The following is a 26,289-nucleotide window of genomic DNA, read 5'->3' as shown; positions in this document are numbered from 1 at the left end:
CAACAGAGAGCAGCCAGACTGCCCTACCCTCTCTTGACTGAATGGCTGACTAGAAGCGCTGCAAACAGGGCTGCCCAAGGAAACAGAAGCCTTCCGTATCGATAGAAGTGTCTATTCGGACACCCTGTTGACAAAATACTGTCGAAAGAGGCATTATGGCTGATCGGGAACAGGGATAACGCTGCCAACTGAACAGCTGAGTTTTGTCAAGAAACTCTTGACAGAGTGCTTTAACCATGTAGACGCTTGGCGAGTTTTGTTGACAAAAGCCTAGTTTTGTCAACAGAAGCTGCCTGTGTAGACATAGCCAATGTGAATAATTTTACTCAAAAATGAAACATTAATTTATGGATTGTTTACATACATAACTCACTTTAGTCACATAACTACATGTTAGAGGTTTGGGGTCTTGGTTAATCACACAATCCTATTCTTTTTTTAAAAACAATCTGAATGTCTGATTTACAAATAATAATCACAAAATTAAATTCAACCTCCATTTTGTATGAAGAAGATTAATAGGTGATATTTTCCCAGTTTATTTGCAAAATAATAAGAAGAGCAGTTTCAACTTTTATCTGTGAATTCAAGTCAAATCCAGTGTACACTTTTGACCAATCTTTTTAATGTCAAAATGTTTATTTTTCTCATTTTTTGCAAATGAAAGATTGCAAAGATGTAACTTTCTTCTGAAATTGCACTGAAGAAATATATCTAGGTTTATTTAAAAAGAAAAAAAAAGGAAAAAAGAAAAACAAAAATGAACATCCTCCAAGCATAAATAAATAAAGAAGAAGAAAAAGTTAGGGTAGAACAAAATGTGTTTGTTTGACTCCAAACTATTTTTTTATTTCACAGATTAAACCAAGAAAATCCCATTTTCAAACAACATAAAACAATTTTTTCCACATTATTGGTAAAGCCACTGAACCAAGATATTATTTGTTCATCTTTAATGAAGACAGTAATGAAGGTTTTATATATATACACACCCCACATCTTATCTTTATATATATACAAAATACCATATTTTGTTACTTGTTATATATGTGTAACTGTATTTCACCAAGTTCACATATTCTTTGTCAAAAGAAAGGAAAAAGATATAGTATTTTCTTTAATAATGTTTAAGAAATTTTCTCAGAAGAATTATTTTCTAATTGAATTATTTCTTAAAAGACGTCAGTTTATAGTCTGGCTGTTCTGTTATATATCCTGGCAGATGAGAGCTTTTGCCCTTTGATTGGCCAAAGTTTGTAACTCTGATCTATTCACTAGATTGGACAGATACCTATAGCTAAAATACCAAAGAGTTACATTTGTTACATTTGTTTTTAATAATGAAAATAAGATATTTTTGTAGAAGACATAACAAAAAACCATCAAACCTAAATATCAGATCAGTGTTTGAATGCAGAAATTCTTTTCCTTCAAAATCTTTTCAGTATGTTTACAAGCATGAATTTTCTTTAAAACCAAAAATATATTTGGATCTTGGAGATAACTCATGAGGAGGTTGTGTTCAGACCATTCCATCCAAGATGGTAACCACAGATCATTATTTGTAGGTCAGTCCAGCTTGTCCCAAGATAGATGTTGTTTGAATGGTTGGGTTGTTTTGTATCAAAAAACTATTCTACATATCCCTAAATGACAGCACTTAGCAAGTACAGTTGACACTTTGGACTGCTGGTCAGGCTGCAAGTGAAATATTGTTAAAAAATATTTTCCACAAAACAGCTGTAGTGGGACTTGGGTAAGCAGTGTTGTCTGATGGCTCATGCACAGGACTGGGTATAAGATTTCCAAAAGCACCTGCTTCCTATTTTCAAAGCGACTTAGGTGCACAGAAGCCAAAAATGTCACCAAAAATTCAATGAATTATAAGATCCCAAGTCACTTTAAAAATGGAGAGAGTATTTTTGAAAAATTTGCCATGGCAAACAGACACTTACACTTCTGATCTTGTCTCTGAGCCTAAATTCACATGTTGCTTTGGCAAGTCCCAAATTCTTTACTTTAATTTGCTTGCCTGCAGAACAATGATAATTACCCACCTCACAGGAATGTTGGAATTATTAGTGAATGGGACGAATTCTGCTTACCTTCCTCTCCCAAGTAGTTTCATTATAGTGGTAGAATTGACATAAATTCATATTTGACATTTGACCTCCATCTTAGGAAATTCTGAGTACTTTGGCCCCACTCCAGAAAAGCACTTAAGCATGACTTTGCTGAGTGAGTACCAGAGTGCTTAGCACTTTTCAAGATTGAGCCCAATCTTTGAAAGATGGGAACCTACACAGATATCCAGTGATTATGTTATTATTACTTACTTTATGCCCCATCTAATAAGACACTGCATTTTTCTCCTGCAAAATACTGAATGCCTTCGACTGAGCAACTTCGAAAAAAGCCGAGGGCATTTAGTATTTGCAGTAGATTATAACCATCTTGCAGAATTGGACTCTGTGTTTGAAGAAATCAAAAAAATACATATTTATTTAATTATTAAAAGAAGAAAGGGAAAATATACAGGCAACAAGCAATGTTTTCATTTCTGATTTCTAATTTTAGGAACTTTTTTCTGTACTCCTATACAAATATGAGTGCTGTTCAGTTTGGAGAGCTTTTGTTAAAACATACTATATGTTTTTATATCATATTTCCAGAAATGAAACCATTTTTCCTTATTCTGTATCAAAATAATTAAATGCATCTCTTGTGATCTCAAATGTGTCTCCCCACAGCATGCCAGCCTGTTTCCTATTGAATCACATTTGATCCCAAAGTGACCATACTTAAAAAACACAAAAACAAAAAATGAAAATAAAAACAAAATAAAACAAAAAACACACCCTGTTAGGAAATTAACTGCAGGACAGAGTGTGGTAGTAATCATACAACCAGACAAGACCACAGCTGCCCAGGTTCAGCTTAGCTGTATAAACCTTTTCCTGAACAAACTAGTAAGTTCTTCCTACCGAATGAAGCTTCTGATACAGGCCACACGCATTGCATACATATCCACCATTTGCATTCTTTCGCCAGAGAGAGGTCTTTGTGGTCAGGCAATTGGCACAAAAAACTCCTGAGCCTCTACGTCTCTGAAACAGGAAGAAAAAAAAAAAAAAAAGATAGGTTAGAGGTGAGTCACATGATCTGGGGAGTTTGGACAAATCAACACAGGAATTTTGTCTCTAGACTGGCAACAAGGACAGTATAAAACCACACTGCCCATAATGAGGTCAGGTTCAATTGTGCTTAATAGGCACCACTGATTTTCATTATAATTAACCCTGCAGTGATGGATGAGGTGTGTGAAACACCAAAGCCTTTTCAGAATAACAGCTTTAACTTTTTGAACTTTAGATTTTGTGACTTTAAGGTTGGGTTTTAAACACTGAATTCCAAAATGCATTCTGTTTAAATGGACAGAGAACACTACAAAGTTTTGCTGTTTTGCTCTCTGTATTTCCACAGCAAATCATTTACTTTTGTTTGCTTTATTCCAAAGTGTGATCAGCAACAAGTTTAAAAATTCATCATTTCCAATTATTTCCAGTTTGCATCTGCTAGTATCAGTTCCTGTAACAGAGCTTGTATTTCATTAACAGAATCCATGACTTTCAATTACAGTCTTTTCCACTTAATTCAAAAATCTACATATACTACCACATATTTCCCACAGCCAACTGGGAAGCAGGAGTAACCTCTGCCAAACGAGTAAGAGTAGAGTGATACTAATGAGACATCTTTTGAACTTTATCTGAAACCCAGACACCATGGTCTCATCAATGGGTTTATTTATTTATTTATTTAAGTCAGGCAAAGGAGGACACAGCATGGTTCCTCCAAACACAAATTGATTTTTAAGCAGGCTGAGCTCCGCATTCATCTACATTAATCATGATTCAAGAATATTTGAAATAGACATGTTTACGAGTATTGCTCGTTAAATTCTTTCTCTGGATATTGATTTCATTAAATTTCACATTTAAACAAAAATCAGGCTGTGTTTGCAGGCACAAATACTAACAAGTAGGAAATGGAGTTCTTTAGCTGGAAAAAAAATCTGAATTTCACCTCTGCTCTCTACTTGCAAAGCAAAGAATTTAATAATAAATCTTCTCCAATAAGAATGGGTTGGTACAGGGAAAAATAGTGTGAGTAAAAACTAATTTCATTATAAATTAAAAAATTACTAATACTATAACTCAAAATTTCAGGGTTTCATAAAATTTAAGTAATTTATTTAACTTTAATCCATACTGTGGAAGAGTGGTATTCATGCCAAAAAAATACAATGGTTATAATTGTACTCTGATACATTTCAAATGGAAAGCTTTCTGCAGACATAATTTTGGCTTGAAGACTGGAACACTTTCTTGGCATTGAAAGGGCATTTGATTCATCGGGTGTTTCACAATGTATCACTAAAAAGACCTGGTGAGCAGCCAGTTCCCTATAGGGTAATTTTTCCATCCAGATGCAAGTGCTATCAGAGGCCCTCGTCAGCTAAACTAATTATGATCTTGCATTTGCTGATGCCTGCTCACTCTAACGTTCGACATCCTCCATTAATCATCAATACAAGGAAAATGAATGAAATGTAAAGAAACGAGGGCCGGTAAGCTGCCCAGCCATAAAATTCTGAAATGAGTGCAATAATTTAACAGCATTGGGGAAATGTTTTTAGTGAGCACAAAGTCAGGCTAACAATCACCCTTTTAAACTAAGAATGCACTTTCGTTAGTATAGCAGGTTGTGCTATATCTAGACGTATTATTGAGATAATCTCTCTTTCACCTCCCCCCACCCCACCCTCAAACTGCCCCTTTACGCCTGCTTCTCAATCAGAATCAGCTTGCCTGAATTTGGGTGCTATGAGTCCAAACTATATGTGACAAGCCTTCAGCAAATGCTCAATTTAGTGCATTTGTTAACTGTAACCCATGTTGGGAATACATGTTCACCTAACAAATAAACAACTGAATCGTCTCACTTCTTTCGTGGCTACCCAGAAAGGTTATCTTTGCCAAACTTCACCTCGCTGCCAAATTATTTTCCTTAGGGTGTAATAAAATTTGTGCTAGACTAACCCCAGTTTGGACCACATGAAGGTTTTCAAATCAGAACAACTATGTATGGCCAGGCTGCAGATTCTTTTGCAGAGGCACTAATACATATTTAGTGTTTGCCCTTCAGAGTGTGTTCTTGCTCTGATATGTTAAAGAAGGTGGAGTCTCCATATGAGTGAGTCTCTGCATCCTTTTTACTGTTCTGTGCTTTATAGCTGCATGCAACAAAATGCCCTCTCACAAGGTAACAGAAGGTCTAATATATATACTATATCATGACAAGGCTGTAATGTCCAAATAACTTACATATATGAATGGTGGACAGCAAATACATAGACCTCCTGGAACATTTACATCCTATCACTTTATTAGACTCCATAACAGTACTGTAGCACACCATTGCTGAAGACAGTAATGCTTAATTTCAATAAAGAAGGAAGGTCCTGTGCAGGCTGTATGTTAATTGCAACAAAACAAAATCATAAAAGTTCTCTCTCTGCTGAGTTTGAAAATACATTTCTTAAAATATTTTTTAAAGATTTTTCAAAGCACTGCAAGGGGTTAAGCTACACATACTACACCAAAATTTATGGAAGATGTGAGGTATTCATTCTCCGCATTGACCTGAAAATTCTAATTGTTGTCTTTAATCTCTTTAGTTTTTTTATACGTTTTTCTATATAACTTTTAGTTCACAGTAAAATAATCAGAGATGATCCTCCTTCCAAGGATCTCAGTGTGTTTTAAGAACATTAATGAATTAAGCCTCATAACACTCCGACAAGGCAGGTAAATAATATTATCCATATTTGTATGAGTTGTTGTGAAGCAGAAACACAGAAATTTTGAAGTGATTTGTTTGCAGCCACATAGGAAGTCTGGGGCAGAATCAAAAATCCTGACTCCCAGTTCTGTTGTTCCTGTGGTTACAAGACCATCCTTCATCACAAAGTATAACCAAGGTATGATGTTCACGTCCTGTAGAAACCGAGGCAGCTGTTTTCATAAGTCTGCATTCGTTTACCTTAAAAACATTATGATTGAACGGCTTACTTCTCCTAATTAAATCAGTCTTTTAATAAAGAAAACTTGCTAAAGAAAATATAAACATACCCTTTTTGCTCTCTCCAGATAGTTTCTGTTGTACATAAAGTTTTACAAAGGCTGATGTCCAGCATAGATTATGAAAAAAAAAATTGTTTTGTGACACTACAGTTTTAACCTATATGTATTTTTATGGCTGGAGCCAACCTACTTTCTAATCCTCAAGCTTTGTGTTTGCTAGTAACTTCCAGTAATGTTGGAAAATTCGGAACATCCTTTTTCTATGTTCCTTGTTAACAAGCAGTCCTTATGGTCCCAGTGCAGCAGAGTACGTACTTAAGGTCATCCCTATTCAGCAAACATGCATTTACATGCTTACAGCCCCATGACTTAAATAAGACTAATGCATGTGCTCAAGTGCTTTGGTGAATATGGGCCCGTAGCATCAATTAACAGAAATCTGTTATTAGATTTTTTTTTCTTTCATTCATATGAACACATACACTCTATCATAGCCACAAAAATGTGTTACAGCCCTGGAAACTGACATAACTAGCCATAATGCCCTTTGAACCACAGACAGAAGGATCTAAGTCTTCAGTCAATGCCACTAGAACTAATTGGAATTATCCATGTAAACGTCCTGCATGTTCTTGGGAGAATAAATTCAAAGGGTCTAAACAACTAAAATATGTATCTATTTAGTCGATCTTCAATTGTCTGGATCCTTATAACTGCTATATTGTAATCACAAATCCTGAAGGGACCACTATAGTTAGGAGTCTGTCACTGTTTCCATTCCAGTTCCTAGATTTGGGTGTTTAATATCTTGGTGTCTCAAATCACATAGGGCTGAAACTTGGCACAGAGGTTCGTCAGCCCAGATGTGGCTATATTTTTACACTTGAAACTTTATTTAAATCAGTTCAGCTGTTTATAATAAGGACCCTGGCCAAAAATGGAGAAAAAAAAATCTCAGGTTTTCAGATACATTTTGACAAATCTAGCGCTGTAAAGGTTTACATTTAGAGAAAAAGAAAAACTACCTCCAACCTGACTAGCAGCAAGTCATCTATGCGGATTCTTACTTGGGCAAAGGCAAGGGAACTAATTTTATAGAATTAAGCTATAAAAGTTTGTAATTAGTCACTGCGCATGTGCAATGGATCACATTTTCTAACTGTTTTCTCTGAATAGGAACCATATTGAAACCATGTAATTGCATAAAATCCCTGATATGCAGATTATTAACTCACATTTTTTATGGTTTCCTATCTTTGCCGTTTCAAATCAAATCAGCCTGAAACTTGGTATCCATGTTGTCAAGCCTGAGTTTCTCCCAAAATATTTTATCTCCTTAATCTAGTCTTCAGTTTCCAGCACTTTACTTAAAACAGAATTCAGTATGAGTGATTTCTAATAACTAGAAAAGCAGTAATTTATATCAACGAATAGTGCCAGTGCAGGCATTAGTATAGACAGGATCAGGTCCTTGTTTAAAAAAATGAAATAATGCGTTAATTAGTTCTTTCGTATCAGAAAAATAATACAGCTCAGTACAGTTCTGTGATTAGAACTTTGTAATTATTGTAGCAGCGTTACTATATTTGTTACACCAACACATCATGAATGGGGGCAAATTATGGGCCACAGCTCAGCGAAAGCAAAAAACAAAAAAAAACTGCACGGGAAACTCATACCAAAAAAGCCTGTGTGTGTGTGTATACAACACATTGATGGATTGCTATGTAATTACACACATATAAACACAAATGCACACCCCATAGCCAACACTACTGATTAAGAAATTTTGGTCTTTAGTTAGCTAGTCTGTGTAAGGGTTCTGATGCTGTTGTGGTTCCAATGAAAGCAATTCCTCCTTTCAAAAGTCACATCAAAAACCACTTTTTAAAAAAAGTCAAAAAAATCTTTACAGGCATCCCCCCAGCTTTTTCCTTACATCACCAATCTTGCTTCTTAGACATAACAAAACATGCCTGCTTTGCTAATTAGTTTCATTTCTCAATCATGCAATAATGAGGGATGACGCCTGAGTGGGATTTTTGACATGTCCGGCTTTCCATGGTGCTAGAAGTAGAACATATTGCAATCTGGTTCCAGAAGATGAGGTAAACAGCAATCATAAATCATACGACATGAGGAGTGTACTGGAGTGGTGGGCTATAGGATGTTCTCCTCCATTTGGGTAGAAGGAAACTTTTAACCCTAAAAAAAATGTTTGACTGCATTCTCAGGAAACAATTTACAAACTTTCCTAAATTTATTTCATCAAAACCATTTCCCCTTCCAAACTTACGGAAGCCACTGCACACTCTCTAGGGTTCTGTACACATGCAAATTTTCAAGTTTAGTTGCTGTAGCCATGTTCACAAGTTAAAAAAGTGTTTTTTTCCCGTCTTCACAAAACAAAAGAATCACCTTCAAAAACAAACAAGAGAAAATTTCAGCCCAAGTCTAATTCTTCAAAAAGATAAAAATCTAAAAAAGGGTTAAAATGGAAATTGCTTTCAACTCAATTAACAATTATCTATTGCCTCCTGAAATCATGTCAAAGTGCCAAACCAACACTCCACAAATAACAAATATCTACTCTCAGGAATACCATGACAAATAAATGTATTGTGAGGGACGGTAAAGGGGAGGAATGCCAAGAGAGTTAATATCACATGCATAATTCAAAATAAAAGTTTAGTAGAATATTTCATGGCTTGCAGAGGAGAAGCGAGCGCACAGAAAGCACACTAAGGACTTGCCAGACACCCATCACATCTGCAAGAGATGCAGCAAGGACTGTCACTCTCGTGTGGGTATTCATAGTCACAGTAGACGCTGTAAATGAAGTCCTCAATTGAAACTATAAACGGTGCGATCCATAGTCTATGCAGACTGAAGGATGCCTACTGATAGAACAGTGTCTTTCACTTCTGACAACACGCTCTACACTGTCAGCTAACTGTTGACTACAGGAATCAGTTCTTAGGGAAAAGCAAAATTCAGCAGAAATATAGAAAGATCAGTGATTTAAAAAAAACATTGATATGAGAGCAGCCTTTCAAAATTCTACTCTCCTATACTCTGGAGGAAATAAATAATTTGATGTGCAACTAAAATACAATTTATTTTTTATAGCATTGTAAAAGAAAGCGAGCAGATTTCATGCCTGGGCTGGTAACACATTTTTTTGTAAAAAGTCTTTAAAGATACAGTAGCCTTCACTAGTGCAGAAATAAGTAAGTAAAACCTGGCAGACTACTTCTCAGTTAAAACAAAACAACAATGACAAAAGTGTGCTGAAGGGTCCTACAACACTAAGACTTTATTATTATTAAAATTAGAGAACTTTTGCCAGTCAAAACAAAAACAGCAAAATAGTAAACGACCATACACACCAGCTATGTAAGTAGCAGTAAGCATGTCTTATGACCGTTCATCATTGTATTCTGTTTCCATACCCAATTTGCCACTCTTACTTTACTGTCTTACCCAGCCAAATAGTATTTAAGCTAGGAAGATGCTGGTGCCCAGCAGTTACACACCAGGGGCAACAGGCTGGAACTCAATATTATTTAACTATGTATTAGGACTATTTGTTAAAACTATGTGCAAAGTTCTATACAGAACTATTGTGATTTCATACAGAATCGTAATAATACATTCTGTGATCCTTCTCCTTATAGCATTTAAGCACTAACCTGCAACATTCTGGACTGTAGTGTTGCCTCCCAGCAATGCCAATCACAAAGGTATAACCGTAATTCCATAGCTTCCTCAAGATAATAGCATGAGGACTGACATAAAAACTATGGAGACACTTGTGCTGATTGTAAATTCCTTGGCACTGAGGATTTTTGAAAAAAATTATGGGTGTGTACAGTGCACTGATAAGCTATTAACTACTTTCAATTGGAGGTATTTGTTAGCATAGTTTACAATGATTAACTGATGGTTTTAAACAAGAGCAGCTTCTCCAGACTGCCATGTTAACTGGATTTGAAAAGCTTTCAGGGGCCTGACGCTGAAAGGTGTAGAGAAACCTTAACTCCCAGTAAGTTCACCCAACCTACGGCTACTAAAAGAATGGCAGAGGCCTGCTCAGGCAGACTTTTGCCTAGATGTCAGGAGGGATTCCATTCTCCACACAGGTACAACTAATGTCTATTTTTAAAAGTCTGAATAATACTATTAAAAAAAGTCAACCCTGAATTTTCTTAACAATAACCATGTCATTTTGTAATAACTGAAATATATTCACAAGGGAAAAAAATCCTTCTTCAATAACTCACCAGGTCAATTACACAGGAAAGTACTGTAATAGGCTGTCCCACATCAACTATCTCACGTACACGACTTCCTTTTCAATTACCAACTTGTCTGCGTTGCCATCTGTAAAAACGAACACATACCTTGTGCTGCCAGTTTCTGCTCTTGCACTTCCATTAGTGGAACTGGCTGCAGCTGCTCAAGAAGAAAGCACTGATTGTCTTTGTCTTCCCAAAGCCTAGTTCTATTTTTCTCCCTACTGTGCATATATCAGCTCAAATGCATTGTCTCTGCCAGGATGCACTCAGAAGTGCTAAGATCCTGTTTAATTTGTGATCTGTGTTTTCTCCATCATGGTATATGATAGCAGAACCACCTAAGAGCATATATAAGTCTCTTCACCACCTTTACTACGTTCACATCAGAACAGATTTTATTAGTCGCCCAGTAACTGTTGTAAAAATAGCTATGTGCTACTGACTAGCCATTTTCGCATATCTCTAAATCATATTCAACAGAGCAGTGCTGCTGATTTTAAGTTAATACATAAGGACCAACAGAAAATAACATTGATTTTAGGCTTAATAATATTTAATGTGAAACATATTTAGTGTAACATAGAAGGATAGAACAGATAATCACTGTGTGCCTTGTATGTATGTGCTTTGTCTCACTCGAAATATATGGCTTTTCCCCACTAATGATTTATTGAAAAGGAACCATACCCTATTACACTGCTGAACTACTGCCTAAAAAACAGGCTTTAGTTCACACAGATTACTGCTTCTTTCCTGATTTCTTGTGTTTGTGGCTGCTGCCGCCGAAGCATAATAATTACAAAAAATCTCCAGGTGAGATTTGTATCCTTTGTATTAGTTAACAAAATAACATCAGAGAGTACAATACAACAAATACAACAGATCATTTTTCAAGCCACAACTGTACAAATTATCTACAGTACCACTCCTAGACAAACTAAAGGAGACGTCAAGAAAGCTGGAACCGGATCCAGCTACTTCAATTTTTTTATTGCTAGAACTAATGTGCAACCTGGAGTGTTTAAATTTGGGAGTATGAAGCTATATTTATGCCCTTAAAATGGACACATTTCCTGAGGTTCAGAGCTTAGTCACTTAAATATTCAGTGAAACATCTAAATATGAAGTTAGGTGCCTAAACTAAGCACAAATATTGGAAAATTTGGGCATAAGTACATAGGCAAAGACTCTTCCTTCATATCATAAAATAATCATACCTGTCAAACAAACCAATAAAAGTTCAGGAAAGATGTGTCCATATTTTTTTAAATACACCCCAGTTATCAAAGGCTGCAGCAGCAGCCAACGCATCTCTGCAGAGTTACGTTAATGAGACAGTTATTGAGAGATCCAATCCTACAGTCATTCCGTTCCACAAAGAGAAACTGCTGGGGTTCCTACTTCTTACCTACTCGTGTCAGGTTCCCACTCTCACAGAAACGGACACCAGATGGTCAAGATATGCTTTTTGTTTCTTAAAACATGGTCACTTAAAATACATTCCCTGACCTTATTAAGTAAAGCCTGTTTGATCTCTCTTAACAGAGAATAGATCGGAAAACACTGCTACCTTCAGTAGGTAGGAGTTGAGAGCTAAAAAATCTCACTTGCAGATTTCATCACCAGCTTCCAAAACCAGAGATGGAAAAGCTCTTAATGGGTAATATTTTCAAGAGCTACTCACTGACTTAGAATCTTCAGTCCCATTGACTGTAGGCAGGACTTTGCCTCCTGACTCATTTAGGTGCTTGGACAATGGCAACCAAAGTCTGCCAAATTAATGTGAAAATATTTACAATGTTATATTTTGGAACTATTATATAAAGGGCATCCTTATGGTTGACCCAATTTTAAGACACTTTATGGCAGTAGGGACAATTTTTAAAAGGACAAATAAAAAAGGGAGGTTCCCAACTTATTTGCCTAACTGACACCTGAAAATCTTTCCTGGCTTGTATCTAGTATATATTTTAGAGAGTTTATCTGTTTGTCTGTTTGTTCAAGAACTCATCCAAAATTATAAGAGGCAATACCACCAAATTCAGCATACATCTAGGTTTGAAAACTACAAAAAAATGTTACTGAAAACCAAATTGACTACATACAGTCTTTTTTGTTAAAACACAGCAAATGATAAAAGTTTATAGTGATGAAGAAAAATACACTTGATGGAATTCCCATTTTAAAATATTATTAAAAATAATTAAATGGAAAAAAATTAACGATCCCTTTAAGAAATCAAAAATATAACATTACTTCATAAAAATAACAGTCTTTTTAAATAATACCACTATTTACATAAAGCATATATATTTTCCTTTATTTAAAGAAAACAACCCTGGATTGAGTTAAGGGCCCAAGCACCGCCAGGTAAATCTGCTACTCTTTACTATTAAAACATTTAAATTCTTCAAAACAACAACAAAACTCTTCACCTTCAGCCAGGTGACTCTCAGTCTCCTCTAGGCATACTGGTATTAGGGTCAGATCCAAGGCCCACTGAATTCATCTAGCTTTAGATCAGGTGTTTGTTGGAAGTCTTGTCATGTGCTATTGCTACAGCGGCTTCCATATACCAACCAATATGAAACAGTTGCCACTGTTATTTCCTATTGTAAGGTTAGGAGGGGATACCACAGGGTGATTAATATTGGATTACTGGTGATTATTTTCAGTAGGCACCTTTTTCCTCTTGTTCAATCCATCTAAAATACTTGTAAGCTATGTCTACACTAGGGAGTTTTGTCAAAAAAACTCATGGTGCATCAGCACACAAAATGCGTTTTATCAACACTCTGTTGACAAAACTCAGCACATATGGTGACAGCATTCTGTCTCACCTTGATGAGGAATAATGCCTTTGCCAAGAGTTTCAGTCAACAAAAATGTGGTGTAGGGTCCTCTGTCGACAGACAGGGCTTCCGGCTTCCCAGGCAGACCTGTTTGGTGAGCTTCCAGTTGGCTGTTCCGTCGAGAGAGTGGCCAGGCAGTATGGCTGCTCTCTCTCAACAGAGTGGATTGCTCTTTTGATCTGCTTGTGTGTGTGGATGTGATGTATCAAAAGAAGTTTTGCCAGAAGATCTCTTCCAACAGTAACTTCTGTTGACAGATGGCTGTAGGGTAGATGTGGGTGTAGATAAAAAGACAACATGGCACTAACCTTATCTAAGTGGTTAGATCTAGCCTAAGAATCTTTTCTGTGTCCCATGATCTTATTTTAAGCCGAAAAGTAGATTTAGGATAATTTTTATATTTTTATACCTATTCCACCTTTAAATGGATAAACTCTTCCCTGATTAACTTAAGCTATTTTTGATATGTGAAGGTTTGGGATCAGATATTGAGGTTTTTCCTTCTTTGTAATTATTTATGTAATTGACTTTCAAAATAATATTCATAAAAGTACTGAAACATAGACTAATAACTAAAGATTTTCAAAAATCTATCATATAGTGTACAAAACTGTACAAAAATTGATATATCGCATACTATCATAGGCCTAGTCTGCACAATCCCATCCCCCACCCCCATTGATCTCATATGCTCAACTTCAGCTACATAAATAGTCTTTCAAGAGATAAGGTCAGTTGGGGCTCCTTTCCCTCTGACTCTGTCTACTGTTCTTGTCCTGGTGGAATACCAGAGTCAACAGGAGAGTGCTCAGAAGTCAACCACTTGTGAATTAATCACTGAAGCATTGCAACACCATATAATGAAGACAAACCTTTACAGATAATAGATCTGTATGAACACCACAGAAGCAAAACTCCCGCGGTTAGTATTAGAAGGGAAACTCCCTAGGTTCTCCATGAAGTTTGGTCCTGCAGAGGTCACAATGTTTAAAATTATTGTCTAAATTGGCTTGACTCACCTTCATTTATTTGCCCAGAAATATAATTCAGAACAGAAAATTTTGGACAGATCTACAGCCAAGTAAAGGATAATATTTTTTGAATAACATACCTAAAATATTATCTGAGGCTCCTCGTCCTGTTGCTCTGCTATGGACTGGTGCATATTGTGTCCAATATATTTTTATATACAAATATATACACAAGTACACATGAGACTACAGCTATAGCTCAATTAATTTGATTTCATTTTAGATAAATATGTTTCCAATATCTCTCCTAATTGCTACTTTCCCCTGTATTTTAAAAAAGGGGCAAGCCTCTTAACTTGCTCAAGGCAGCAGTTTCAAAGTTCACATGGTGAAAGACCTTTCTTACTACAGATAGCCTGAATTGCACTGAACCAATTTTTTTTAATTCTTGTTGGCACTGAGTCTACTGCTGGCAGCAGTCACCATTCTGTTAAACGGCATCAGTTTGACATCAGCAGCATGGGAGCCAAATGTGAGAAATCAAGAGTGAGTTTTCCATTGTGTGTTCTGTACACGTAGAGTGAAACTTACGCGAAGAGTCAGCATAATGAGACTTATCTGGGAAAACACAATGGATTGGGAAGGTAATATTAATGAAAACCAGTACCAGTGTGGGAAGGTGAGGTACAAAGCAAGCCTTTCTCCACCATCAGAGCTAGCTTACCCTACACACTATCTACCACTAAGGCTGCTTACATGAAGTTGCTTGGGCATTGGCACATTGTTAACATATTCAGAGCTAAAGCAAAAGTAGAAGAGCAATTCATCAACATAATCTTAATACTATTCCATCCATTTTACAACTAGAGCAGTTAAAATGGAGAGAATTAAAACACTTGCCTAAGGCTAGTGCTAGAGCAAAGATTAGAACTCAGAATGAATCCCTAGGTCTAGTCTTCTGCTTAGTTCACTAGACTATGCTGTTCTGGTTTGGTACAACATGGAAATGGCTTACAGTTCTGAACACTGAACTCCTAAAGCACTAGTGCTGCAAAGGAGATGATGCCACCCTGCCATTTGACCATTGCCAGCACGAATAGGCTCAGAAATGCCAGTTTCAAATTATGTTAGTCCTTCAACTTCCTACGTGATTAATGTTCAGGCAAAATGGATACAACTTCTTATTGACTGTGTCTACACTAGCAAGTTCTTTTGGAAAATTAGGCCCTTTTCTGAAAGAACATGTGACTTGTTCAGACACAAAATGCCATCTTTTGATCCAAAATTGAAAAATGTGGCTTTTCTTCCAGAAGCGCTCTTCTGCTTCTGGATCAGGAAAAGCAACTTGTTTCACAAGATTTTTAAAAAAAAAAGCACGTGTAGATGCTCCGTGGGCCCTTTTTTCAAAAGAGCAGTCCTCATGGCACTGGATTTTTCATTCCCTGGCAGTTCTTTTGAAAGAGCAGCTGTGGTGTGGACACTCTCTATCGAAAAATTGGATGAATATTTGAACCGTTTTTTGGGGGTGGATGTGCTCTTTCGAAAGAAGCTTTTTCAGAAGAGATCTTCCAGAAGAACTTCTTCAGAAAGACTGCTCTAGTGTAGACATGGCCAGTAAGAGACTACATTCAAAATAGTTTCTGGTGTATTCATAAAACCATACTGCTGATCTAATTAAGAATTTCCTTTCAAATTTGATTCAGTTTTCCGTAGTAGTGAATGGTAAATTTCTCTCATGCTGTTTGTATGTTTATTACCTGTTGACATTCTCTTGGCTGAAAGAAGAGGTAGTCAGAACGGGAATAAATCACAATCAGGAAATGATATTTCATTAATAAGCTTAGAATTTCCTCCATGGGGGGGAAAATACCCTCGCCCAAACTTTGCAAATGTTTGCCAAATGTCCACTCTTAAGGACTGGACAAGTAAAACCTCTCTTCTCTGGAAATGTTACAAAAGAAACATTTACTGCTGTCTATGCTGTGAATTGCTTTTTGCAGCTTGAGACCAATCAGACAGAAAATAGGTCCGTTTCTGAAAACTTTTATCATCCCTGTGCAGTAAACTCAGCAGAAGAGGGTGAAGGGTATGCAACAGCAATGGGCAACCACAAATGGAGAGTGGGCCACATGAGTGGCTCTCCTACACCTCAGTGGGCTACAGAAACTTGTGGCCCACTGGTCTTGCACCTTCAGCGCCCCTCACCCCCCATGTATCTCTTGTGCACTGGGGCATCAGACACCTGCATTTACCTATTTTTCCTGCACTCTCCCTATACCTTTGGAACATGTGAATCACCTGATTCCCACTCTGTCCCTGCTCCTCCCACTTCCTCCCAGAGATGGGTCAGCATCAAACAGCTGATTCATAGTGGTCCAGCTCTGGGAGGGGAAGGACCATGTAGAGAGGTGGAACCAGGCTATAAACATACTGGGGATCTGCGGGCCACAAACTGCCCACCGCTGGTCTACAATGTTCATATTGTGACGAATGCTACCCTCCTGCCCCAGCAAACAGGGGTTTGGGAAAGCCAGTGCCATGTATCAGTAACAAGGATCCCTGACCCATGGCTCAGTTAGCCAGTGCAGGGTGCACGCTTAGCACTGTTGCTCTTATCAATAACCTCCTATCCATGACTTCTGGCAGAATTTATTTTTTTTAATGGGAAAAGTTCATTTTAAAGTCACGTCACTTGCACTGATGAGCCATGTTAATTATCTTAGGGGTAATACTTCAGATGAATTATTGTCATTAGCCTCTAGGGACATGTTGTGACTGTCTTCCTTTATTACAAGCACCTCTGAAGTAATGGGCAATGTTCAGAAAGTACTTCACAATAACAGCAAAGTTAAACAAAATGCATTGCTGTATATGCAATAGAGCTGTTCTAGATCTAAGTCCATGATAGCATCTTTTGCCTAACAAAGAGGCAAATCCTGCCCTGTTTTGTACCAGTGTAATCTCATTGATGTGGGCGTAGTTGCATAAAATGAAGGCACAATTTCGATGAAGCTTGTAGATAATTTTTAAAAAAGATACATATTTTATCTCATTCCCTGATTTATGTCCTGCTGCTTTGGAAATAATGGACAAAACCAGATTCTTTAGTTCGTATTTGTGATATTAAATGTTTCCACAATAGTGTTGTATATATTCCGTCTTAAATCCATTGACAGTCTCACTATTAGTAGAACTGCTAAATGATTAATGATCATGTTATGAAACACTTTTGTAGCTTTCTTACAGAATATTGCATTCTACCTAAAAATTTGGTCTTGCGTGTTAATTACTGGCAGATTGTCGGGAACAGGCAATTTCACAAATTTGAATGTGTCATCTTTAAGTCAGGTTCAATTTAAATAAATTCTGAAGCATTAAGATAAAAGTTGTAATATGTGCATGCACACACACAGACATACATTATGCAATTTAATATTTCATTTTTCGTAATCCACTGGCCTCATTTCCACTCTGGATGAAAACAAAAGAATGGCCATATTGGGTCAGGCCAAAGGTACATCTAGCCCAATATCCTGTCTTCTGACAGTGACCAATGCAAGTGTTCCCCAGGGAGGGAACAGAACAGGTATTTGTGGAGTGCTTCATCCTGTCACCCATTTTCAGCCTTTGGAAAACAGAGGGTATGGACACAGTTTTTAATAATAACAAGAGGTCAAATGTGTTGCAAAATGACAAAAGTGGGCAAAATTGCTCTGGCTGCTAGCTTTTAAGGATGGCCCTTCATTCAGGGCAAGATGAGTATATTTTTACTCATGCTGAAAAGCACCAGAAACTTTCCCATTGAAGTAAATGGGATCACACTAAAGTAACATACAACAGAACTGGGGTAAAAGTGTCAGAATTTGGCTTCATACAATCTCATTCTTTTAATTTATCCTATCACGTAGAATTAGAGAAGAAAACTCTGTATTCATCAGTCTACACAGGAGCTGTGCCCACTGTTTTTCCTGTGTGTATGTGTCACTTTGCTACTCTATGTGGAATGACTAATTCAGGAAAGCTGTTACATATTAGACATAGATCACTGGATGTTCTGGTACTTTTGAAACATACGACTACTTTCATTACTCACAAAAATCCATTAATATGTTTTGCATGAATTTCTGTGCTTTCCATTGCAGAATCAGTGGGGGCAAGGAGAAAGGACACACTTGTGTTGCATTTTAAGTTTTTGCCAGCTTTCCATAATAATTCTAATAAACCACTGAACGATATATTTCACTATCCATCTGACTTTTTTCCATTTCTCCAATCAATCAGATAAGAGGAAGGAAATGTGGGTGCTATGAAGAGCTACAGTGTCCAAATGAGATGGAGGTTGATCGATAATAGATAGATAATAAGAGTTGGCAATATCAAAGAAAAGAGCTAATATTAACTAGGTTTATTTTAATTTTGTTTAACTAAAAAGCCTTTGAGAGAAAAAAAATCCAATTTGGTCTCAGCCAATTTTAGGCCACACTGAATGTAAAATAAACTATTATTTAATCAAATTCAGGCATATTAGTCTCACTCCTGCTGACAACTTCAATTAGAATATTTTTGCTTCACACACAGAAAAAAAAGCACTCATGATCTTTAAACTGCTATGGCTTCTGCAGAACATCTGGTAACAATTTCTGAGATCTACAACCATCAAACTTCTATCTCCATGAAACGGTTTACTTAAGATTTGTTTTAATTATTCTGCATTGCCAACATCATATGGCTTTGAAAAAGGGGTGATGGGTTTGCTCAGAGGTGTTCAGATGCAAACATATTCAAATGGATCAGGGAGGAGGCTTTTATAAAACTGTAAAGTAAGTTTCTTTATCAATCCCAAGAAACAAGTGTTTTTTTTTAACTGTATGCCCCCACTTCTACCCACCCACCTTGTTTTGTGCATTTAGTAATTTCAACTACTTTTGCTTCATCTGACATATGATTCATTTTTCAGTTTCATTGTAGCAATGCAATTTTCCAGAAATAACTCCTCTCCTGTTTGTTTTGCCAAAGCAATCATGGACATTTCTAAAAATGCTGATTTAAAACAGGAGCGGAAGTAACAGAATCACCTTAATGTGATCAAGCAGAGACTACAAAATGATCTTGTACAGGGACACTGTAAGGCACTCATATGACAAAAGTTATGCACATGCTGAATTTTTATCAGGCAAGTAATCTCACTGATTTGAATGGGACTAGTCACATGTAAAATTAAGATTACACAAAAGATTTTCAAGAACAGGCTTAAAATACAAATGAGGAAAACTGAAAATTGCTGCTAGGGTCTGGTTTGATTAAATATGTGGACTGTGCCCTGTTGAAGGCACAAAAGTTTACTTTTGTAAGCCTGCTGTTTGTGTGGTAAACCAAATCACCATAGGTTGTCACGGCTAACTGAGATTATTAGTGTTCATGTAGTGGAATCAGCATAAACTTCCAGAATATGGACATTCTTTATTCATTTATTTGCATTACATACATGGATTAAAGGCAAGGTAATGTGGAAACTTAAACTATTTATTTTATGAGGTAACTATTTTGAAATCCATTAAATGAAAATAATGAAAAATGGTCTCATTATTCCTGTTTTTCAGTCAGCCAACGTTTATCATTCTGAGTTAGATCTTTTAAGAAAACTTAATATTTGTTCCTTTGAGGCTTGCTTCAAAGTCGAAGCAAAGGGAAGTTATGACACAGTTTATAAATGTAATGTTATTTCTTAAACCATGGCCCACGCTTTTTCTCCAGAACAGCTCAGAAGGAACCAGCAGAAGGCGTAGTTGTAAATTGCAATCTGCAGCCTTAATCTTATGAATCTCTGAGCTCCACTGAACCAGGGACTACTGAGGTCCCCTACACAAAGGCCTAATCCTCTGCTGTGCTAATGGGACAATCTATTATTATTATTATTATTATTATTAATATTAATATTGGGACAAACTATTATTTTTACTGTCTAAAATTCACTCCTGTATATAATGGAAGAGCACCAGGCCTAAGCATATAGCTTTGCTCTGGGTCTGTAAGGAGTGAGGGGTTCTGCTATTATACCCCATCCTTCCAATTATCATTTCTGAGAATCAGTGACAGCAAACCTCAGAAATCTATTTTTCCAATGAGAGAATCACCCCAAAGTTTGAATGCCTGGCTAAACTGTGTCTGAACAAGCCAAACTCAATGAATCTGTAAGGCAGGAAAACCTTTAGAGAGGTTATCACAAGAGTTTTGATACTCTCTGCTTCCTTTGGGGCTGGCATTATAGTGGAAACAGTTTGCTTACTGAAATCTGGCACTTCATTTCCAGTAACAACTTAGAACTGGAGCATAAGAATATGCAAAAATCAGTCAATATATTCATATTTGAACTTTTCCAAACGTTAGTGAATCTCAGGAGAGGCATGGTTTGCATTTTGGATGAAGCTTGAGATGAAGTCTTCTTTTAGCCACACTAGCTCTTTCATTCTTCCTTTGACAATTCACTCCAGTTTAAAGCTCTGGCAGAAAGAATGTACAGCCCTTAAGTGGACCTATCCCTCCCTCGTGCCTCCAGGTGGTCCCACCACATATGAAAGAGATGCATTTGCTGATCAGAGCAAGAAAATTTGTGCTGTCACTGGCCTAATTACCCAGCTACTGTGAATACAAGATTTCCATATTTAATGTTCTGTTTTTTTATTTTCTTTAAATATATGAAGTGGAGTAACATTCACTTAAAAATGCTCTTCAGTTTATTGTTCACATACTTGCTTTCTCTCACACACACACTCGCTCACATACACGCATGGCATGCACAATCAACCAAAAGGTATGTTTTTAGTGTGGTGGGAATTAGCCACATGACTTCGATTAATGCTAATGGCAGTCGCGTGGCTAAATCCCTGTGCACCACTTTGGAAATTTACTTTAAAGTTTAAATATCATTAAGGTTGCAACACAAACCAACTAAGGCTAGGAAATGACATTTCATTAGTAACCCATTCCACTGTGAGTACTTCAGGTACCTATTGCAGCATTTGTGGTACAGTAATGAACTGGCTAATGTGTTTATATAGCATTACTATCTACTGGACGGAAAATATGATAAAATGTAGCCAAACATGATGCATAGTTACTGCTACCAGCTGAACATGGTGACCTACTTCTTTTAAGTACTGGTAGAAATCTATAATTTGGATTTGAAGATACCTTGAGCTCTCTTTACATTAACATATAGAGTAATGATAATGATATGTCTCTACTCTGTATCATATATGAATATACAGCAGTAACTAATATTGAAGAATGTAATACTGAGATATAAGAGGAGTGGGTATGTACATAGCACCAGTTTTTGTCTAATCAAGGTGATCTGAAAGACATTAAATTCTACAAGATTGTTTGCCATTTAAATAATTTACATGTTTGTAATTATGAAAACTGGTTGCCTAGAATAGTTTGGTAAAAGACACTGGAATGTAGTTTGATCTTCTATTGGGCTATGTCTACACCAGACATAGAAGTCGACCACCAACAAGCAATGTTAGGTGCACCAATTGCAGAGCTAAAATCAACTTATCGGCAGTTGACTTCGATGTCTGTCCAAATGGAGGAAGGTTGTTGGTAGCGTTTCTCCTGTTGACCATCCCTATTTTTTGCCTTTCACGCGGAGCTCTTGGGTCAACTTTGACCCCAGAATGCACTGTTTCATGCAGATTGACCCCCTGAGAGGTTGATCTTCTTCGGTAATGTGGCTGTGGGCCCGCTGTTGTAGAAGGATGGAAACAGCACCTCTATTACATATTTCCCACATACTGACCCTGCAGTGCCCACTGTAAATGCAGGCTATGGAGTTTTGTGGGCAAAGATTTTCCCCCTCTTCAAGCTCACATTGGAAGACAGTGTAAATGATTGTGGAGATGCCAGAGGCGGAATTTGACTCTTGAAGCCAATACGTAGTCTGTCCACTGACGTAAGTGGGAGCTGGACCACAATCATCAGGGACCTATGGTTTCCAGCTCAGTGGTTTAGAAATGTTTGCAGGGTGTTCCTATAGCCCTGACAATAGGGGAGTTCTGATTTCTTGGAAGAAACAGTATTGACCATGTTTTAAATAAATGAGATTCCTCCTGTAATTTCTATACCATCACTAGAAATAAATGACGTTACATAGATTTAACAGAGCAGGATTTGGCCTTTTATGTTTTACTTCAGTTTCTGATACAAGACAAGACAATTGAAAATGAAACAAAACTTAAGCTATTTTATCGTAAATCCATGTAGTCCAATGATTTTGTAGCTGAATTTCAGATATATGCTGCAGTCTTTGTTAGCATTGTGTGTGGGAAATAACATAGTTTAATTATTTCTGTAACACAGAAAAACATAAAATAATGGAGATGAGTGGAGATAGTTTAAATCAGAAGGGTAAGCTGTTGTCATATGATTCACGTCATTACTGCAAAAACATTTGGTACTCAACAGAAAATATATTAGGCAGCAAAGCCTGGACTAATGTCTTTGCGAGTATTTTCAGTGACTCTAGCAGGGCTGCCTGCATGATACAAAGAGAAGAAATTGACTCGTGGTGAGTTTTATAACATTATAAAGATATTACATTTTAAGGGCATGTGAAATTTACAAGTGCACTAAGAGAATATATATAATGATCTAGGTTTCTTTAAAAATTATTAACTATCTTCTTGCACAGATTATTCTTTAACGTTATTATTTCTTTTAAAATGAATTAGATCTATGCACCCACTTTATTCTGAATCCCAGTGACTCTAGAGTGCACAGATCATACAATACACGGCCTATTCTTGATGACATAAGAGAGGCATGAAGACAGTAGTGTTCTTCATAGCAGTAGAGCCAGGTTAGGGTCTCCTTCATGTGCATGTTTCATTTCTCACCTTCTTTCTTTGTAGTTTATACACACAGATTCGTGAAGACTTGTAGCGCCTGATTTTCATTTACTGCATTTAATGCTCCTTTTCTACTCACTTTTCATTCGTTTGGTGTTAGATGTGATGTTAAAATTAGCTGTATTAACCATCTGAAAACAGAAACTAGAAATTCCAAGCTTTCTTGTTCATTTAAAACTAAGACCCTTTATACTTTCCTTTCATGTCGGTTATGTACTTTCTTGTCACGTATGCTGAATAATTGACTTGCCATGACCACTCAATGTGAAAGGAGTAAATAAAATAGCATATACAGAATGTTTAGGATCATTATGATAAAAAGCAAAACATTTTAATTTATGTAAATTCTACTGATGAGAATAACATGAGCAAGACTTCCCCGCAGAATTAAAAAATCCAGATTGTTTTAATGATGAGATGTTCTCATTTAAATTGTCCTCTACCTTAGTGCTTCACTTCACTTTTTTAAAAGATACACCTCTTGAAATATTACCATTGTTTCATTGTGTCGTCAGCAAATGCCAAAAATAGAAAAAGAGAGATCTGATAAAGATAAAGCATGACACAAAAGTTTCAGGGATAATTGCCTTCACATACCCAGTTCAGCTCTCATCTCTTCTAATTTGCCTCATTACCATACCTTAAGACAGACCGGCAGTCATTCAACTCCCCCCTTTTTTTTCCTGTCAGAACTATTACTGACAGGCAAATGGACAACACATGGACCATGAAAGCTATTCTAGACTATTCTTTCAAAAGGCTAGCCTCCAGCAGAAAGCATATAATAGCTCATCTATAAATTGTATACTGTACTTGTAGTATGTATAGTGTGTGAATATTGTTCTACACACTGCTTCATTATCAGTTCAACTAAACCAAGTCCGAAGGCCTTAAAAAAACCCCTTCCCTCATATTACTACTATATTATTCTCTCAATGGAATTATATCTGAAAGATCACAAGAAAGTACACCTTACAATTCCCAACTTCCAGTATGACTGATACATTCTATTTTATAATACTGGCCAGTCCACCGTTACACAGGAAAAAATCATTTGAGCATAGAAAACTTTGCATTTGTTCACACAGAGCTACATTTAGTGCAGTATTGTTATCCAAAAAAACTTTTTGGTTTTACAAACCATACACAAACATAAAAATTTAATCCACTATTCTTATTTCTTTGAGAATAGTTCATAAAAATTACCCGCAGAAAAACCTACAGCAGTCCACAGAGGCACAAGAAATATTTCCAAATTAAACATCACTTTTGAAACTTTATGGAATGATCAGTAAAATGGTAAATTACTGAAACTCTTTACCATGTTTTCTTCTTTTGTTTTCTTTGAAGCATATTACATAGTATATATAAACTTCTGACAAAGGGTGATTTCTCAGCACTCCTGTGTCTTAAGACAATTTAAAATTTTGCTTCATATATTAGGTCTGAACATTTGGTTTTCATGGTTGAAACAAACAGGAAAAGATAATTTTTCTTTTTTAAAAATACTATCATAGTTTGGCATTTATAACATTGCAAAAAATCAAGTGAAAGAAAAAGACATTTCTGTGGCTTTAGCAATGCAACTTTGGTTCTTTTGCCAGTGTTAAAAGGCTGGATTTTAGAAAGTAACAGGTTTCTTTCTTTTCCAGATTGCTCTGCAACTTTTAAAATATGACCTCTTTCGTGATTTTATTTTGCTTTTGCATAGTGAAAACTGTGATGCAATCTCAATGGTAACAAAATTCAGAGAAATGGATTTTCTGCACTTTGGTAGTTGAGGAAACTAACAGTCCATTCAGTGTGACTGAAAAATACCCTGGAGGCTAATATTTACTAAGCATGGCACACACACAGGAGCCTTGTTAAAAAATCCACAACAAATCTTTCATTGCAAACAAATCCAAAAGTCTTGAGAACTGCTGCAATGCTGATCCTGACAGTAGAAGCTGCTTTTTTTTTTGTAACCAGTCTGATGGCTAGTTAGATGTCTGTTGGCCTCACATCAAGATTTCACAATTTCCATATTTTCTCCTTAGTCTTTGCTATATATCATGTATTAACCTACCAGTGAGATGAACAGCATCAAATTCATGTAGGATTGATAGATCTGTGTGTATCTGGTATTCAGAGAATACTGGCAAAGAAAGACTAACTACTCAACCTGATCAGTCAAATACAGCTATATGAAATGAATATCTGAAATTAAGGGAGACACCTTAAAGGAAAGAAGAGGTGTAAAGCAGAGCTCCCAAGTAATAGGTAATACTTTCAGCTTCACATCTAACACTTAAAAAAATGCATTCCTATTCCCACTACCCTTGGCCCCACCAAAGATGCCAGCATAGGAAGTTATGAAAAACACTATCTAATAGAAGAGAAGAGAAAAAACAAATAAAATGAAATGCAGGAACTGTAACATGTGAAAGGAATGCCAAGCAGGAATGCATGCAAGTAGGGTAAAGCATTACATTATATACACATACCACATAATTTTGTATGTGAGAGCAGGCATGCTTTAGAAGGGCATTTTCAACAGTCTTCTTGAAAAATAAGATTACAGTTTAGTGAATCTCTGCTGAAGTCTACTTATTTCACCCACCTATAAAACTTATACAACATCTGCTCCAGTTGTGATGTGGAGCCAGAAACTGAATTCCAAATCCAGTGAGATTAGATGTTCCGTACTCAGAACTTTCTATCCATCAGAGGTGTTCTAAAATGTGCGCTAGCCTTTCTTTTGTATTTTGAACATCTATGTTATTTAATTCCCAAATGCTGCTTATTCTCCTCTTCTATTACAGATGAAATTACAATAAAACTACAGGGATTTCATTAGTTTGTGGCTATTAAACTATACAAATATTCTACCTTCTAGTGTTATGAAACTCCCACAAATTTTTGCAGTTATTTTATAATCTCAGCACCAACTTTTCTACTTTATTATTGTTTCTTTCCATTTTGGTGCCCTTCTTCTGCACAAACCGTAGGTACGTAATAAAATCAGCATCAGCCATGGATTCTGTCTCATTGCTTACATTTAACACAATGCAAAAAACAAACAAAAAACAAAAACGAGCCATTTCCAGAAAGAACTTAACATTGAAGATTTA

The 26,289-nt window shown here is 36.5% G+C and overlaps 1 protein-coding gene across 2 annotated transcripts in view; it reads right to left on the bottom strand.

Moving 5' to 3' along the window:
* TRPS1 (transcriptional repressor GATA binding 1) overlaps nucleotides 1-26,289 on the bottom strand; it is a 307,200-nt gene that overhangs the window by 9,890 nt on the left and 271,021 nt on the right. The window contains exon 6 of one of the 2 annotated variants that reach the window (XM_074986745.1): nucleotides 2,985-3,107. The exons of the other annotated variant lie outside the window; for it this stretch is intronic. Within the exon in view, the coding sequence (XP_074842846.1) occupies nucleotides 2,985-3,107 (123 nt within the window). The remainder of the gene's footprint in view (nucleotides 1-2,984; nucleotides 3,108-26,289) is intronic. 2 annotated transcript variants of the gene reach the window in all.

Source organism: Carettochelys insculpta, chromosome 2, assembly GCF_033958435.1.
Source record: "Carettochelys insculpta isolate YL-2023 chromosome 2, ASM3395843v1, whole genome shotgun sequence".
In the NCBI taxonomy this organism is placed as follows: Eukaryota; Metazoa; Chordata; order Testudines; family Carettochelyidae; genus Carettochelys; species Carettochelys insculpta.
The sequence above is the reverse complement of the archived record's forward strand: the minus strand, read 5'-3'. Positions and strand labels throughout refer to the sequence as shown.